This window comes from Elephas maximus, chromosome 21, assembly GCF_024166365.1.
Source record: "Elephas maximus indicus isolate mEleMax1 chromosome 21, mEleMax1 primary haplotype, whole genome shotgun sequence".
NCBI classification, from domain to species: Eukaryota; Metazoa; Chordata; class Mammalia; order Proboscidea; family Elephantidae; genus Elephas; species Elephas maximus.
Window position 1 is genome coordinate 35329434 of NC_064839.1, and position 16934 is coordinate 35346367.

Here is a 16934-nt window from a genome sequence, read left to right on the forward strand (position 1 = left end):
AGGAGAGGATCACCCTACCACCAAGGAAAAAGAGCCTTTGGACCTGGGATTCCTGTGCTGAGAATCTCCTGGAACCAGGAAACCAAGTGAGAGAAAAAGAGCTATACCACTGAAGACAGTGAAAATTAGTGGCAGAGAAACAGCGGCAGGAGATGGCGTTATGGGCTTCCCAGCCCATGGAGCAAGAAAGCTGAGTGCCTTTGAGCAGGAGGCTTGCTGCCAAAGTAGGTTGCCTCTGGGCACTTGGTAGAGCTAGGTTTGCTGACTCATAGAGCTAGAACTGAGAGCCTTCAGGAGAGGTTACTGGCGGTGTGGGATGCCTCAGGGTACTTACTGGCAGCGCTAAAAGAGCTTTGTAACACTTGCCTAAGCAGGGCAGAGGTCAAGAGGCAAAGGGGCCAAAGAGATGCGTGCCTGCAGGCACAGCTGAGAAGAGGCTGTCCTGTTGGAAGAACTATATCCTGAGTGTTCCTGAACCTGAATTGTAATTTCTTTCTTCCATAATAAATCCCATTATCATGAGTATTGACTATGAGTTCTGTGTGGCCATTGCAATGAATTACGAACCCAGTAGAGAGTGCTGTGGGAGGGATTAGTTAAAGATGGCAGAGACAGCAGGCATGTCTGACCTCCACCTCATAGGAATCAGCCTTGGGCTGTTGATCTTGATTTTCCTTCCCCTTTATGAAGTTAAAGGGGGTCGGACACCACCGCCAGGCCGTTCTTACACCTCTACTTTTTTTTTTTTTATTGTGCTTTAAGTGAAAGTTTACAGTTCAAGTTAGTTTCTCATACAAAAATTGATACACACATTGTTATGTGACCCTAGTTGCTCTCCCTATAATGTGACAGCACACTCCTCATTTCCAGCTCAGATTTCCCACATCCATTCAGCCAGCTCCCATCCCTTTAGCCTTCTCATTTCACCTCCAGACAGGAGCTGCCCATTTGGAAGCACTCTCTTTACAATTACCCTTTTATGTCCTATAGTCCAGCCTAATCTTTGTCTGAAGAGTTGGCTTTGGAAATGATTTCAGTTCTGGGCTAACAGAGAGTCTGGGGGCCATGTCTTCCGGGGTCCCTCCAGTCTCAGACCATTAGACCTCAACTTTTGAAACCATAGCATTTCTCTTAGTGAGTCTCTTAAAAACCAAACTAAACCCATTGCCGTTGAGTTGATTCCAACTCCTAGCAACCCTATAGGACATAGTAGAACTGTCCCATAGAGTTTCTAAGGCTGTAATCTTTACAGAAGCAGACATCCTCCTGCAGAGCGGCTGGTGGGTTCAAACTGCTGACCTTTCAGTTAGCAGCCAAGTTCCTAACCACTGTACCACCAGGGCTTCTTAGTGTGTATCCCAGCAGTGTTTTTTCCTAACATCCTGTTCTACTGCATCCTAGCTACTTATTAGAGGCACTTGGTAAAAGAGATTAAGCAAGTGAGCAGAGAGAGATGGGATTAAGATAGATCACATGGATATCTCCAAGGAACCAGGAAGCAGAAGCTGAAGAGACAAGGACTTTCCTCCAGAAGCAACAGAGAAAGAAACCCTTTCCCTAAAGCCAGTGCCTTGAATTCAGACTTCTAGCCCCCTAAACTGTGAGAAAACAAATTTATGTTTGGTAAAGCCACCCACTTGTGGTATTCCTGTTGTAGCAGTACTAGATAACTAGGACACTTGGGGAGCAAAAGAAAAGAAAAAAAAAAAAAATTAAAGCCTTGCACTCCAACCCCTAAGATTCTGATTCTTAGGTCTGAGGTGGGGTCCAAGCAATTTAAAAGTTCTCTTAATGTATAATGAAGGTAGAGAATCACTTCCCTAGAATGATGGTGTCACAAAGTCTGGACAGTGTAGACATATTTTTCTGGTGGAGGTGGGAGATTGCTTTTTCCAGTCTGGTCCACACAAGCCAAGTATATATTAACACAGAATGCACACCTCACCAGGGCCTCTGATGTGTCTGTGACTCTGGTTTTCTCTGGCCTTCGGTGTAACTCTATATAGAACCTTGTGCTTCTGAAACATCTTACACGGAACACTGAATTCTACCAGGCAGATGCCCTAAGGAGAGCAGCCTGTTCTTCCCCTGTCCATAGAGGCATGGCCAGCTCAGGCCAGATCTGAGTCTGTGGGTCTGGGGCAGGCCTGGGATGATTCAAGGCACACCAAAGCAAGCCAGCACCCCAAAGGAAACCCAAACCTTGGATCAGCCACCAGCCCACCTACTGTCCCCTCTTCTCCTTAGCCAAGACTCATCCAAGTAAACAACTTTGACGGTACAGGAAAAAGATCAAATTCTCTCCATGACATCCTCCTGCATATTGAATTTCCTAGTAACCGCACATGTTTAAAAGGATTGCTGAGTTAGACCCGACAGTCCTTGAGCAAATCACTAAGCCTTCCTAAACCCCCCTTTCCCTAACCTGTAAACTGGAGCCAATAATACCTACTTCATAGGACTAAATGAGATAATGTGTATAAAGGGCTTAGCACAGTGATTGAAATGCAGCAAACCTTAGTAAATGGTAGTCTGAGCCATTATCTGAAGCTGTCTAACCCCACGTGAGCTGTGTTAGGTGTGGAAAGGGAGCCAGGTTCTGCTCTCCTCTGCAAGGTTTCTACATGGAGATTCTCAAGAACCAGGGAAAATGCAGCCCTTTCTCCCAACGTGAGGTGATTGAGTACAATTCGAGAGCTGGGATTGTAATCAACTTCTAAGGACAATGCTCCCAATCTCTTCTCCCGAAAGCCCCGGCCATTTTTCCTGCCTTCTTTGTTCTATTGCAGTGCCTGTTGGTGTGTAGGAAAGCTGCTGCCTTCCTCAGGCTGCTATTTAAAGACATTCTGAAAGATGCTGCCACCGCTGCTCCTATTACCATGGCAGCTGCTGCTCCTGCCTGCCTCACAGAGCAGTATGCAGCCCCTGTCAGGGCTAGTCTCTGACCTTTGAAAGCCCCTGGGTAACTCACTTCCACAGAAGCTAGCCTAGGATCATACATCCTTAGGGGTCGGTAAGTCCAATTGCCTACTTTTTCTTTAGGGGCCCTGAGCTACCGTCACTACCAGGGGTTAACTGCTTACTGCTGCCTTGGTCTTTGTCCCCTAACTGCCTAGCTGGTTTATGTCCCTGTAGCATTTTTAGCACTTGACCAATTAAATATTTTATTTTTTTGTATTGTTGTTGTCATTGAGAATATACACAGCAAAACACACACCAATTCAACAGTTTCTACATGTACCATTTAGTGACAAGTGATTATATTGTTAGACTTGTACAACCATTCTCACCCTCCTTTTCTGACTTGTCCCTCTCCCATTAACATAAATTCACTTTGCTCTAAGGTACCTACCTGATCTTTGGAGTTGCTGTTATTGTATAGTTCTTAAAAGAGTATAATGTTCAAGGCAGACATTTAATACTAGTTAAGCTAAACTACAGTTTTAAGAAAATTTCAGGAGATATTTTTCGTTTAAGGTTTAAAATTATCTCAGAGCAATAGTTTCAGGGGTTCATCTAACCTTCGTGGCTCTAGGAAGACTAAAGTTCATGACAATTTAAATTATTTTCTGCATTTTCCCCATTTTGATCAGAATTCTTCTATAGAATCCTTGGTCAAATGTTCAGTAATGGTAGTCGAGCACCATCCAGTTCTGGTCTCAATTTGACCAGTTAAATTCCACCCCCCCCCGCCCCCGACATGTTCTTCAATGAAAACCACACATCCCTTTCTTCATACCCCATCTCCAGTTGGCACTTGAGGTACTCTCCTCATTTGACAGCCAGACACAATCCAGAAAGGATAAAAATGGCACTTATCTCTAGGTCTAACAGAGAAAAATACTTTGAAAATAAAAGGTTTTTGAAAAGCTCAGTAACCTCCGGTTAATAATAATTGCTCCCCTGAACTTTGCCATATTTGAGATTCTCTGTCAGGCATGAATAGAAATCTCATAGACATTAGTCATCCTGTCTTTCTTTGCCCACCCTCCCAGTGCTTTCAATGAGATGGCTCAGAAGTCTGGTCTTTCTGTTTGAATTGACCCTAATTTTTTTTCATAGACCCATCAAAGTGAAAGTTTAGGTTTTATCAGCACAGCATTTATTCTTCAGCCCACAGCTCCCTGAATGAGCTTCACATTGTCAGCCTCCTCATTTTGTTTTTCTGCCCATTATCTTAGAGGCTGCTCACCATTTAGACCTCAGAATCTGGCTCCTCTCTGCTTGCCCGGCAAAATTCTTCCTAGTACTCTCAGAACTGCTGAATAACACGGTCAGAGTGTTCCCGTTTGTCAGATAACCGCCATCATCTGACCCACTCTGGCCCTGATACGGCACTCAGACGACATTAAATCTGTTTCCCCTCTTTTACTTCTCCCTCTCTCTTCTTCATTCCCGCCCCCCCCCCCCACCCCGCCATTTAGTCATCTACCTGACCACTCTTTATGTGGTTTCAGCTCTCTATTTTGTGTTTTCAGAGTTGTGCCTTTCCCCTGTATTCTCAGGTCCTTGATAGTAAACCCATTTATCTCAATGTTGGGATACTAATAATAATAATGATACTTTGAACTATATATTGCTTTGTTTGATAGTAAAATCCTCTCACATACATCATCTCATTTGATCTCCACAACATATTTGTAAGGTATGTGGCATATGTGCTTTATGATCCCCATTTTGCCACAGTGAAAATAATAATCATGCTGAAAAGTAGAATAGTGTAGGGACTGATAAGGAGCACAGGCTCTAGAGCCAGGCTGCCAGGGTTTGAGTCCTGGCTCCACCAGTTACTAGCTGTACAACCTGGGGCAAATTGGGGATAATAACAGTACCTATCTCAGTGTGTTGTTATGAGGATTAAATGAGTTAATATATATAAAGTGCTGAGAACTGTACCTGGCACATCACAGGTACTATGTAAGGATTAGCTATTATTATTATTCACTCATTCATTGATCAGAGATTTACTACATGCCAGAGCTAACATGGGAAACCCTGGTAGCATAGTGGTTAAGAGTTAACGGCTGCTAACCAAAAGGTTGGCAGTTCAGATCTACCAGGCGCCCCTTGGAAACTCTATGGGGCTGTTCTACTCTGTCGTATAGGGTCGCTATGAGTCGAAATCGACTGGACGGCAGTGGGTACGATGGGTAGAGCTAATATGTACCAGGCTCTGTCCCAGGCCTCAGTTTTATAAGAGTAACAAGATAGACACAGCCCTGCCCCTCATGGAGATCAAAGTATTAGTGAGGAAGACTGACAAACCACCACTTACTTAGCATCCACTATATGCATTATGGAGCCCTGGTGGCACAGTGGTTAAGTGATATGGCTGCTAACCAAAAGGTCAGCAGTTTGAATCCACCAGCGGCTCCTTGGAAACCCTGTGGGGCAGTTCTGCTCTGTCCTATAGGGTCGTAATGATTCGGAACCACGACAGCAATGGATTTTTTTGTTGTCGTTGTAATTTTTATTGTGCTTTAAGTGAAAGTTTACAAACCAAGTCAGCCTCTCATATAAAACCTTATATACACCTTGCCATATACTCATAGTTGCTCTCCCTCTAATGAGATAGCATACTCCTTCCCTCCACTCTCTATTTTCATGTCCATACGGCCAGCTTCAGACCCCCTCTGCCCTCTCATCTCTTCTCCAGACAGGAGCTGCCCACATAGTCTCATGTGTCTACTTGATCCAAGAAGCTCACTCTTCACCAGTATCATTTTCTATCCCATAGTCCAGTCCAATCCCTGTCTGAAGAGTTGGCTTTGGGAATGGTTCCTGTCTTGGGCTAACAGAAGGTCTGGGGACTCTTTATTTTTTTTAATATGTACTTTTTTTTTATAGGAGCCCTGGTGGCCTAGTGGTTAAGATCTCAGCAACTAACCAAAAGGTCAGCAGTTCAAATCCACCAGCTGCTCCTTGGAAATCCTGTGGGGCAGTTCTACTCTGTCCTATAGGGTCGCTATGAGTCGAAATTGACTCGATGGCAACAGGTGTGTTTTTTTATATGCACGTCCTTTTGCTTGGATCTTTGTAGACATCAACTCTGATTCTTACCACAGCCTTAAAAGAAGGCACTATTATCCACATTTTACAGATGAGATCACTGGGGTTCCTAGAGGTAAAGTAGTTTGTTCAGAATTCCATAACTAGCAATTGGAAATACCTGATTCACTTCACCTGTTGCCTGCCTCCAGCCCACTAGGTGTGACTCTGTCCTGTCTCCCCATTACACTGGTGAGCTCCTGAGGGGCAAGCACTGTCCCTCATCACCCAGACACTTAGCATAGTCTCCTGTACACGGTTGTGGAAGTGTTCGCTGAGTTGTGCTCTATTGGTATTTATTGTCACTCTGCCCCATAACTAGTCTCATCTGGTTACTCTCACTTCCCTCAGCCACAAAGTCATACATTGGTTTTAGCATGAAGGCACAGTGGTCAAAACATGAGTTCTTAAAAGTTGGACCATACTTCAGAGGACATCTAAGTCAATTGGCAAAATAAATTCTATTAAGAAAACATTCTGCATCCCACTTTGAAGTGTGGTGTCTGGGGTCTTAAATGCTAACAAGCAGCCATCTAAGATGCATCAATTGGTCTCAACCCACCTGGATCAAAGGAGAATGAAGAACACCAAGGTTACAAGATAATTATGAGCCCAAGAGACAGAAACAGCCACATGAACCAGAGTCTTACATCATCCTGAGACCAGAAGAACTAGATGGTGCCTGGCCACAACCGATGACTCCCCTGAGAGTGATCACAACAGAGAACCCCTGAGGGAACAGGAGAACAGTGGGATGCAGACCCCAAATTCTCATAAAAAGACCAGACTTAATGGTCTGACTGAGACTAGAAGAATCCTGGAAGTCATGGTTCCCAAACCTTCGGTTGGCCCAGGGCGGGAACCATTCCTGAAGACAACTCATCCGACATGGATTGGACTGGACAATGGGTTGGAGAGAGATGCTGATGAGGAGTGAGCTACTTGTATCAGGTGGACACTTGAGACTGTGATGGCATCTCCTGTCTAGAGGGGAGGTGGGAAGGTAGAGAGGGTTAGAAACTGGCGAAACGGTCATAAAAGGAGAGACTGGAAGAAGGGAGCGGGCTGACTCATTAGGGGGAGAGTAAATGGGAGTATGTAGTAAGGTGTATATAAGTTTATATGTGAGAGACTGACTTGATTTGTAAACTTTCACTTAAAGCACAGTAAAAATTATTAAAAAAAAAAAAATGGTTGGACCATAGCTTCCTGAAAGGCTCATACCACACCTAATGCTTATTCCAACATGTTTTTAAGCAGAATTAGCTATATTCTGGGGTGTTCCCTTCTGGGCCTCTATCTAGAGAATCTGTCTGCCAAGCCAGTCTCCAGCCACTAACTCTAGTTTACCTCCTTTCCCAAATATCTGCCCCTGCCTTTTAATTTCAGTTTCTAAATTCCTTGTTATTCCTCAGGTTGGTTGGTTGGTTGATTGTTTTTTGTGCCCAATACTTATTTATTTCTTAGCAACAAAGAAATCCAAAATTGGTGGATGATAGGATTGTATGGAATTTAGTTTTTTGTTTTTGTTTTTTTCCTCATCTATTTTTATTGATGCTATAGAAAAAAAAAATAGAAGATTAAGTACTATTAAGCGCTTAACCTTTTTTTTATCGTTTTATATTTAGCAAACCATTTTCCCCTTAAATATTAAGAAATTATAGATGGAAAATACTCCACTATATCCCATCTTTCCCAATCCCGTGTTTCCGTAAGTGGCTCTTTGTAACCATTTGTGTTATGTCTTGCTGACTCCACATAATAATAACAGCAATGTCATTCCCCAAGTTCCATTTATAAAATCACATTGAAATGTAAATAACTTTTAAAAATATTTTTTAAATGTAAATGAATCTATTCATTAGAAGACATCTTTACTAATGGAACTTGTGTTAGAGAGGTAGTCAGATTAGAGACTTTTTTTTTCCGCTCTATTTTCCAGATATCCTGGATTGTGGTTCTATTGCTTTTATAATCAAATAAATAAACTTAGGAATTTAAAAGAAGAAAGATAGTTGCCATTTATTTTTTCTTTTGATCTTAACTCAAACATACAACAAACAGCCACTGTGGGGATGTTCCAGTCAAGCTCATTGAAAGAGTCAAATGCACTGATTTCCTGCTTTTACATTGGCAGTGCACCTGTGTGCCTAAGGCAATCTTTTGCTCACACTGTTCCCTTTGCAGTGTGCCCCGTCTCATCTGGACTTTTCTAAGCGACATCTAACCATAAAGGCTGCCCTTGTCCCTGAAGCATCAGCTTTGCATGCTTCATGGAACCAGCGTCTGGAATGGGTGGGGTTGGGGAGGGGACTGTGAGGTGTGCTTTAAATTCTTTTGATAAAGCACCTGTATTCCATCCCCTTCCAAAGAGTTTTCAGAGTAGGAATCTGGGAACTTCCTTAGGGTGTCCCACTAAGAGCTCCTCAGATGGCGAAGATGTTTATTTCAACCACTGAAACTCTGGTGGCGTAGTGGTTAAGTGCTACGGCTGCTAACCAAGAGGTTGGCAGGTCAAATCCGCCAGGCGCTTCTTGCAAACTGTATGGGGCAATTCTGCTCTGTTCTATAGGGTCGCTATGAGTCGGAATCGACTCGACGGCAGTGGGTGGTAGTGTTGCTATAAACTAAGATAGATTGACTCTGGATGAGATGCACCACCCCCATGCATACCTCCCCTGGAGTCCTTGGGCCTTGATGCTGTGGAGGAAGAATCACAGGTGTGTTGAACTCTTAATGAGAGGTTTCCTACATGGGATTGCCTATATCCTGCCCACCACAGAGGCTCCTGTGAGTAACTTTACCTTTGAACTCTCCTTGTATTCAGCCCCTGATCCATGGGATTTGGTGACAATCCCTGGCTGGCAGGAAGCTTTGATCCTTGGGGAGTCCAGAGGAAGTCTGAGATGTGTGGGATCCCCAGAGTTACAGGGACTGGGGAGAAGCAGTACCAGGGTGGATTGCTAAAACAGACCCATTAATTAAGGAGGAGCCTTTGCTTAACACTCAGTTACTTAAAAAAGGAGATCCGGTAACTGATAACAAGGGACTCAGCACCCCTCAAGTATGAAGTGGTGTTTGTACAAGCATTATTGTTACTTTAAGGACACAGCAATGCTGAGGGGAAAATTCTTATCCACACTAGGAAGGAACAGAATACCTCAGAACTTCCCTTTTAACAAGTAAAAGTTACTTTGAATGTTAGGAGGACCTAGCAAAAATCTCTTAGGATACTTCTGCCTGGGTATTAGATCCCTCTAGGGGGGAAAAAAAAAGATGACTTGTAATAAACAGTAGAAACTTTAGAATTTTGAGCTAAAATCCACTGGGGAGACACTTACTAGGAGACTTGTTTTTAAGCTGTATCCACATAACAATCATGTTGGTTTTACTTAACATACATAGCCATTGCCATAGAGTCAGTGCTGACTCATAGTGACCCTATAGGACAGAGTAGATCTGCCCCATAGGGTTTCCAAGGCTGTAAATCTTTAAGGGGACAGATTTTCACATCTTTCTCCTGTGGAGCTACTGGTGGGTTCGAGCCACTGACCTACTGGTTAGCAGCCGAGCACTTGACCACTGCACCACCAGGGTAGTTTTTTGGTTTTGTTTAGACTCTGCATTTATTTCAAGTGGCCTGGGGTTGGGAGGACTTGCTGAAGCTTCCCCAAGCCAACTCCTTGGTGCCACCCACTGGTTGCAAATAATTGTCAGAATGAAGGCCCTTTCACATGTTAGAAGATGTTCTTCTCCCCCCACCCACCCCCACAGGCAGAATCACTTTCCTCTCTCTGCTTCCACGGAATCATGGACATTTATCAGAGAGCAGATCACACTGTATGGTGTGTCAGCCTCCCGGCTAGGCTGTGATGGCCGGAGGGTAGGGACTGTGCATTATTCATCTTTTTATTACCAGCCCACTGCCTGGGCACGAAGTAGGCCCTTAATAATAACTACTGAATGAGTGAGTAATCATGAGGCAGTAGCTGTGGAGAGTCACTCACTTTCCGGAATTGTCTCTCGTTTTCATACTGCCAGCCTTGAGGAAAGATAGGACTTCCTCACCGGAAGATAGATTATGAAAGGGCAGTAGGGATAGTGCCACAGTTAGAGTTGGAAGCCTGGGCTAGGTGACCTAACTTGTACTGTGTCTCAGCTGCTCCCTGAGAAAACCCAGGAGATAACTCCACAGCAGAGATTGAGCAGCATCTTTGTGAAGTTTGCTCACAGGATTCAGCTGCTTAATGTGTTGATGCCGGATGTGGAGTACTGAGAATTGTCTGCAGGGCTGGCTACATAATTTGTGGGGCCTAAAAAAAAAAAAAAAAAAAATTTTTTTTTTTTTAAAGTGTGGGGTCCTTTGTTCAAAAGCAAGAAAAAAGTGCCATTAAAGGTACTAAAATATAAAGCTTTTTCCTTTCTGCCATTGTCTTTCTCAGCTTTTCATGATGTTTATTACTTGCTATTTAAAATTGTTCTAAGTAGAGAAAAATTAAAATGTTAAACTATTAGTGTGAATTTTGCTGTTCATTTTCATATTGTGCAATGCCAGTTTTAAATGCAAATATAAGAGCACTTAATATGTGGAATCACAGAAATGACACAGTTTGTATTCTGTAGTTTATACATGCATGTGTATTTCATTCTCAGAACATTGGAAACTCTGCACAAACCTAAATCACCTGTTTTTATGTCACTTTTTGACATGTGCACATTCTACCAATACTCTCTAGTTTTACCTTACTGATGAATAAGAAAGGACTGAAAGGAACAGGAACTATGAGTTGTCCTGTCCTTTTCTTTCTGTGTCATCATTTTCAATGCAAATGGCTGGCTAATGCAGGGAATTAACACAGGTAAGAATATGATAGGATTCCTTGGTTATCTGTGTTTCTTAGAATGCCACTGTGTTCTTTTCTTTGCTTAAGGCAAGTTCTGGTTCAAATGGAAAGTATGGCCTCTCTAGGCATCACTGCCTTGCTTACTCAGTCCACCAGAATTCTGTGCTTAGGGGCACAGCATGGCGAATGCTGTATGCAAATATACTAGCGAAGAATGGTGGACACACATATGACATGTATTTCCTCCCCTCACACTCATGTTCTTTTGTCTCCTTGGACTTCACTTACAAAACTCAAGTTCAAAGCTATGGAAAACGGAATTGTGGTGGAAAATTTTTAAAGTAGTAGCAAGGAAAGGCATAATTGCTAAAGGAAATAGCCTCCTGGGCTTTGTAAGATAGGAACCTATTCTGTGGTTGTCAGAAGAGAGCTTTGTGGGGAACTAGCGAGGAGAACACTGCTCTAATCATGCTCTAGGAGAATCCTATCTGAGCAATATTGTCTGTCTCTGGTCCTGAGGTCTCTGCCATGCTTTGGTACTAAAGGAAGGAGTCTGAGATCTATACTTGGGCCTGAGAGTAAAGGCCAGTGTGGTAAGGTAGCAGGAATGAATAAGAAACCCAAAGGGAGGCCTATCTCAATACAAATGTTAGGGCTATGAGGTCGGGGCCACCTTTCCCTCCACCTTCACCCTTAGAGGGCTATGCCTTATTTTCTTGAGGGAGCCTGTGGGTTTCCTTAGAAAACTCCTCAGACAGGAGGAGAAGGCAGTTAGGGCAAACTGAGAAATGTTGGCACAGCAGACAGATGGTCATGACTGTGTCTTTCTCGTACAGGTGCTGAGGGACGTCCTCAAGGATCTCTATCACCTGCTGAAGCACGTGGTACGTTTGGAGCCTGATGACGTGGCCAAGCTCCATGCCCAACTGGCCCTGGAAGAGTTGGATGAGATAATGAGAAACTTCCTGTTCCCACCACAGAAACTGGAGAAAAAGATAGTGGTCCTGCCATAATTAGACCTGGCTCAAAGAACATCAAGGAGGGAGGGAACAAGCAGCCAGAGTGGTGCCCAAGCCTTCTAGCAGGTGGCCCCACTGCATCTTTGGTGCTGGCAGTATGGCTGACCCTGGCAGTGGCTTTATGTCTCTGGCTACATATGTCTTCAGGGTGACCCGAAAACATCTGTTTAGCTACCCTGCATCCAGCCTGAAGTGTGTACAGTTGAAAGAAAAAAAATTACAAATCTCATTAATCTGCACATTTTCAGTGTCATATAACATTTAGAGAGGAATGCTTACCTTATAGAAGTATATTTTTAGTACAGCTGATGGAGTTTGATTAAGTGACCATTCTCTTGTGACTTGAGTAGAAGAGGTTGGCCACCCATGTGTCAGATGCCTTGACCTTCTTCCATGGTGAGATTATTCTTCCTTGTGAAAATGAGGAGCAGGCAGAGCTAGTCATCCTTGGCTGCTTAAGATGGGGAAGGGGAGGAAGTTGTTATCAAAACATGGAAAATGGAATAAAATTATCTTGCCTGGGAAGAATAACAGGTCTGAATCTGGTCCTCTGCTATCAAGATGGAAAGCCGTGGAGTTGAGAGGCTTTGATCCCTAGAAAAGAGAATCAAGCTGGTTGAATCTTCTAAAGGAGGTTAAGCCCTGTGTCTGTTCTCCCTGGCCATTTTCTTTCCCTCCCTCTGCCTCTGCTTATAAAGAGTTGCCCTGATTATCAGAAGAGAGGCACAAGCACCTCAGATAAGAGTTTATATCTTGCATTCAGTGCTCTGTTTCTTTAGAAAGATGAATGCTTAGACAATGGGCTAGTACAGAATGCATGCTGGAAACTATGTTGCATATTGGTGCCCTGATGCCAGGTTTATTGACATAATTTCAGATGTGGCATACACCCTGGCTCCTGTTTATGTATTTTAGCCACTGCACTTTGACTGCATCTTAAAGAGCTGACAAAAGGGAGAAACTGGCTGGCTGCTTCAGACAAGTCTTCTCCCCTCCCCCAACACACACAAGGCTGTCAACACCTTGACAAGGCTAACCAACAACCACATGATCAGTGGCAGGCTTTGTAGGGCTTAGTACAGAATTCTGTCACAGGTTTTATCTGTATTGTCTGGAGTGATCAGTCCAGGGGAATGGAAACACAATTTCCAAAAACTCTCAAGAGACTGAAGGATCTATATATAGACCTGCCCATTTCCAGCTAACAGGATATTTCTCTCTGGCCTGATTTACAGGCACGTTCTTAGCTTAGAAATTTTGTGGTGAGCATCTCTTTAAAGAGGCCAAATTACACACAATAGATGGCAAATTAGCTTAGTGAGCAAAGAATTAGGACAAAGGTAGTTAGACGTTTTCAAGGAATATTTCCATTTAGCCAGGGCAAAAACCCATAACCCTTTGCTGTAGCCGGGCAGCCATATTCATTTCCATTCTCCAAATCAAGGATGTCTAGAAAATCGGGACTGGGGCTTTCAAATCAGAAAAGAATTTCATTTGGAGCAAATGAATATACGTTAAAAATTCTTGTTTCTTGCCTTCCTTTAGTTAAACTTCTTCCCGCCCACTTCAGATAATCAGATTGAATATGTTAGATAGCATGGTTGATTTAACCTACAGCTTTATTTGCGTTAAGTACACTCCACTTCCAAGGACATATCTTGATTGATCACCTTGATTAGACTGAGAAACTCTGTAATCTAAAAACCTAGTTTCCCACTAATTAGATAGTAGATAAGAACTACTCTAGGTGAAGGGAATAGACAACACACAATACAGGGGCAGTCAGCACAACTGGACTAAACCAAAAGCAAAGAAGTTTCCTGAATAAACTGAATGCTTCGAAGGCCTGCGTAGCAGGGGCAGGGGTTTGGGGACCATGGTTTCAGGGGACATCTAAGTCAATTGGCATAATAAAATCTATTAAGAAAACATTCTGCATCCCGCTTTGAAGAGTGGCGTCTGGTGTCTTAAATGCTAGCAAGTGGCCATCTAAGATACATCAATGAGTCTCAACCCACCTGGATCAAAGGAGAATGAAGAACATCAAGGACACAAGGTAATTAGGAGCCCAAGAGACAGAAAGGGCCACATGAACCAGAGACTACATCATCCTGAGACCAGAAGAACTAGATGGTGCCCAGCTACAAGCGATGACTGCCCTGACAGGGAACACAACAGAAAACCCCTGAGGGAGCAGGAGAGCAGTAGGATGCAGACCCCAAATTCTCATAAAAAAAACCAGACTTAATGGTCTGACTGAGACTGAAAGGATCCTGGTGGTCATGGTCCCCAGACCTTCAGTTGGCTCAGGACAGGAACCATTCGTTAAGCCAACTCTTCAGACATGGATTGGACTGAACAATGGGTTGGAGAGGGATGCTGGTAAGGAGTGAGCTTCTTGGACCAGGTAGACACTTGAGACTATGTTGATATCTCCTGCCGGGAGGGGAGATGAGAAGGTAGAGGGGGTTAGAAGCTGGGGAGATAGACACAAAGAGAGTGGAGGGAGGGGGCAGACTGTCTCATTAGGGGGATAGTAATTGGGAGTATGTAGCAAGGTATATATAAGTTTTTGTGTGAGAGACTGACTTGATTTGTAAACTTTCATTTAAAGCACAATAGAAATTATTTTAAAAAACTAGTTTCCTAGGAGAGTCTCACAAAGCATCCTAGTCCCTTTATTTCCATTTATAAATCAACTCTTAATTTGAACTATATAGCAAGTGGCTAAAGCATCTGTTCTTTATTGATTTTGAGGGGTTCAGTTTCAGAGAGTGACTTTTTCTGACCTTGTTACCAAGTTCAAAGGAAAGATACCTTTAATTCTCCTAAATGTGACAAAATCATTCAATTTTTCTAAATTATTAAATATGTCTTCCAAATTATTAATATATATATGAAGAGTCTTGGGAAAGAGCATGAAGCTTTTAGCGTAATAAAAGCATAAAACTAAAAAAGAAAAGAAACAAATCTCAGGAGCTTGAGACAGATGGCAGAAGCAATAGTGGCACTTCTCTGCACAGGGCCTGTAAGAGGTCTTGTTCTTTGCAACAGCCACATACCCGGGCTTGCCTCCCACCTCTGCCCGTGTTTTCTCCTTCAGGGACTACCTTCTTCCTGCTGTCCGTTGCAGCCTCTTTCCTCCGTGTCTCTAACTGATGCTTTCCTGGGTCTCTTGTATTAAAAAAGAACTGCTTGCCCTGAACCCTTTCTAATGCCCAGAAACTCATTAACGAGACCCCCCTGTATCACTCACTCCATCTTTTGCTTGGCCCCATCCCTTCTTCTCCTCTTTCTTTCCCTTCCTGGTCTTTTTCTCCTCTTTCTGGCCCACTGTCCACGGCTCCCTGGGCCTACCAAAAATGGCATTGAGGCAAGTGGCATGGAAAACAAAAAAGGAAACAGTTGCCATTGAGTCAATTCTGACTGATGGCAACCCCATGTGTATCAGAATAGAAGTGTGTTCCATAGGGTTTTCAGTGGCTGATTTTTGGGAAGTAGATCACCAGGCCTTTGTTCGAAAGTACCTCTGGGTGGACCCGAAACTCCATCCTCTCAGTTAGCCACTGAGTACATTAACAGAGGCATGGAAGGAGCCCAAAAGCAGTGGCTTCAGCCAAACCCCAGGCTTTCTGCCCAAGCACTAACTACTTGTTCAGGTTAGACTTCCTGAACATGCTGGAGAATTTCCCTCTCAGCCATATTTTTCTTCCTCCTTGGCACTAATTTGCCCCTCTACAAGTCCTCTGATATTTAATCAGAAATCTCTAAACTTTCGCTTTTTCTTTATCACCTCTCCACACACATAATTTTCCATTTTCCTTGTATCATCCTCATCTTTTGCTTCATTTCTTGACCTCTATTCTCTATTTCTTCTACTTTTCTGTAACTCTGCCCACCTAACCACATAGAAGGGCCAAGGTGGGAAACCAGATCCCAGAGAGTGAGAACAATTTATTGAGCAGAGCACTTTGCTACGTGCCAGATGCTGTACTAGGCACTGAGGACACAGTAGTAAACAAAATAGATGAAACCCTTACCCTCAGGGAGCTTGCATTGTAATGGAGGGAGACAGACAAACAAGGTAAAGAAATAGAATGTCAAATAGTGATAAATGCTCTGGAGAAAAAGTAGGGAAGGGGGATGAGATGCTTATGGAGGGTGGGAGCTGTAAGTTTGGATACATTGTCCGGAGAAGACCGTGCCAAGAAGTTGACATTTGAGGAAAGAGTTAAAGGAGGTGAAGAAGCGACCCTGAAGATACCTGGAGGAAGAGCATTCCAGGCAGAGGGAATGGCAAGTCTAGGCCCCGAGGTGGCAGTATGCCTGGCAGGTTCAAGGAAGAGCAAGGAGGCTAGTGTGGCTAGAACAGAGTGAGAACGGGGAGAGTGGTGTGGCTGAGGTCAGGGCGGTGACAAGATAGGTCACATTGGGTCTTTTGGGCCCCTTGCTGGGTGAAGGAGGAAGTCACACATCCATTTTTACCTGAAGCCCCTTTAACTTGTTTCTGGAAAATACTTCGAGGTCAAGATGCTAAATGCAGTAAAATGGGAAATATATGTAGACAAAAGGAGTTTCATACCCAACTACACATTTTTTCTCAAAATGATGAGGTGAGCCCCATCCCTTTTCATTGCACCTCCCTCCCAACTCAGCATCACTTGCTCTGGTGTTGTTACAGCTCCTCTTCTCTGGCAGCAACAGTTTCTTCTCATCTCCCCCAAGAAGAAAGGAAAGCAAATGTATTGCTGTGCCCTCCATCCACCCACCTTCTCTGACCCTTTGTCTGTAAGAGGATAGAGTGGATAGAGCTGCCCTTCATTTGCCTGTGATTCTCGGCAGCTTAGAGGGTGGCTAAGACATCTGAAAGTTGATCAGTTGATAGGGCCTGTACAAAGCCACATTGGCTTCTGCAGTCTTTTTGCACAGAAATCCAAAATCTCAGCTGGAATTTCAATGGCAAAGGGAGAGAGTCAGAAACAGGAGCTGAGTTCTATCAGAGCTGCTGTCAGGGGCGGGCCAT

At 43.6% G+C, this 16934-nt stretch overlaps 1 protein-coding gene across 1 annotated transcript in view; it reads left to right on the forward strand.

Annotated features, from left to right (window-relative positions):
* Positions 1–14374, forward strand: part of TANGO6 (transport and golgi organization 6 homolog) — a 207689-nt gene extending 193315 nt beyond the window's left edge. The window contains exon 18 of the mRNA XM_049864569.1: positions 11729–14374. Within this exon, the coding sequence (XP_049720526.1) occupies positions 11729–11905 (177 nt within the window). The 3' untranslated portion in view covers positions 11906–14374. The remainder of the gene's footprint in view (positions 1–11728) is intronic.
* Positions 14375–16934: the final 2560 nt, after the last annotated feature.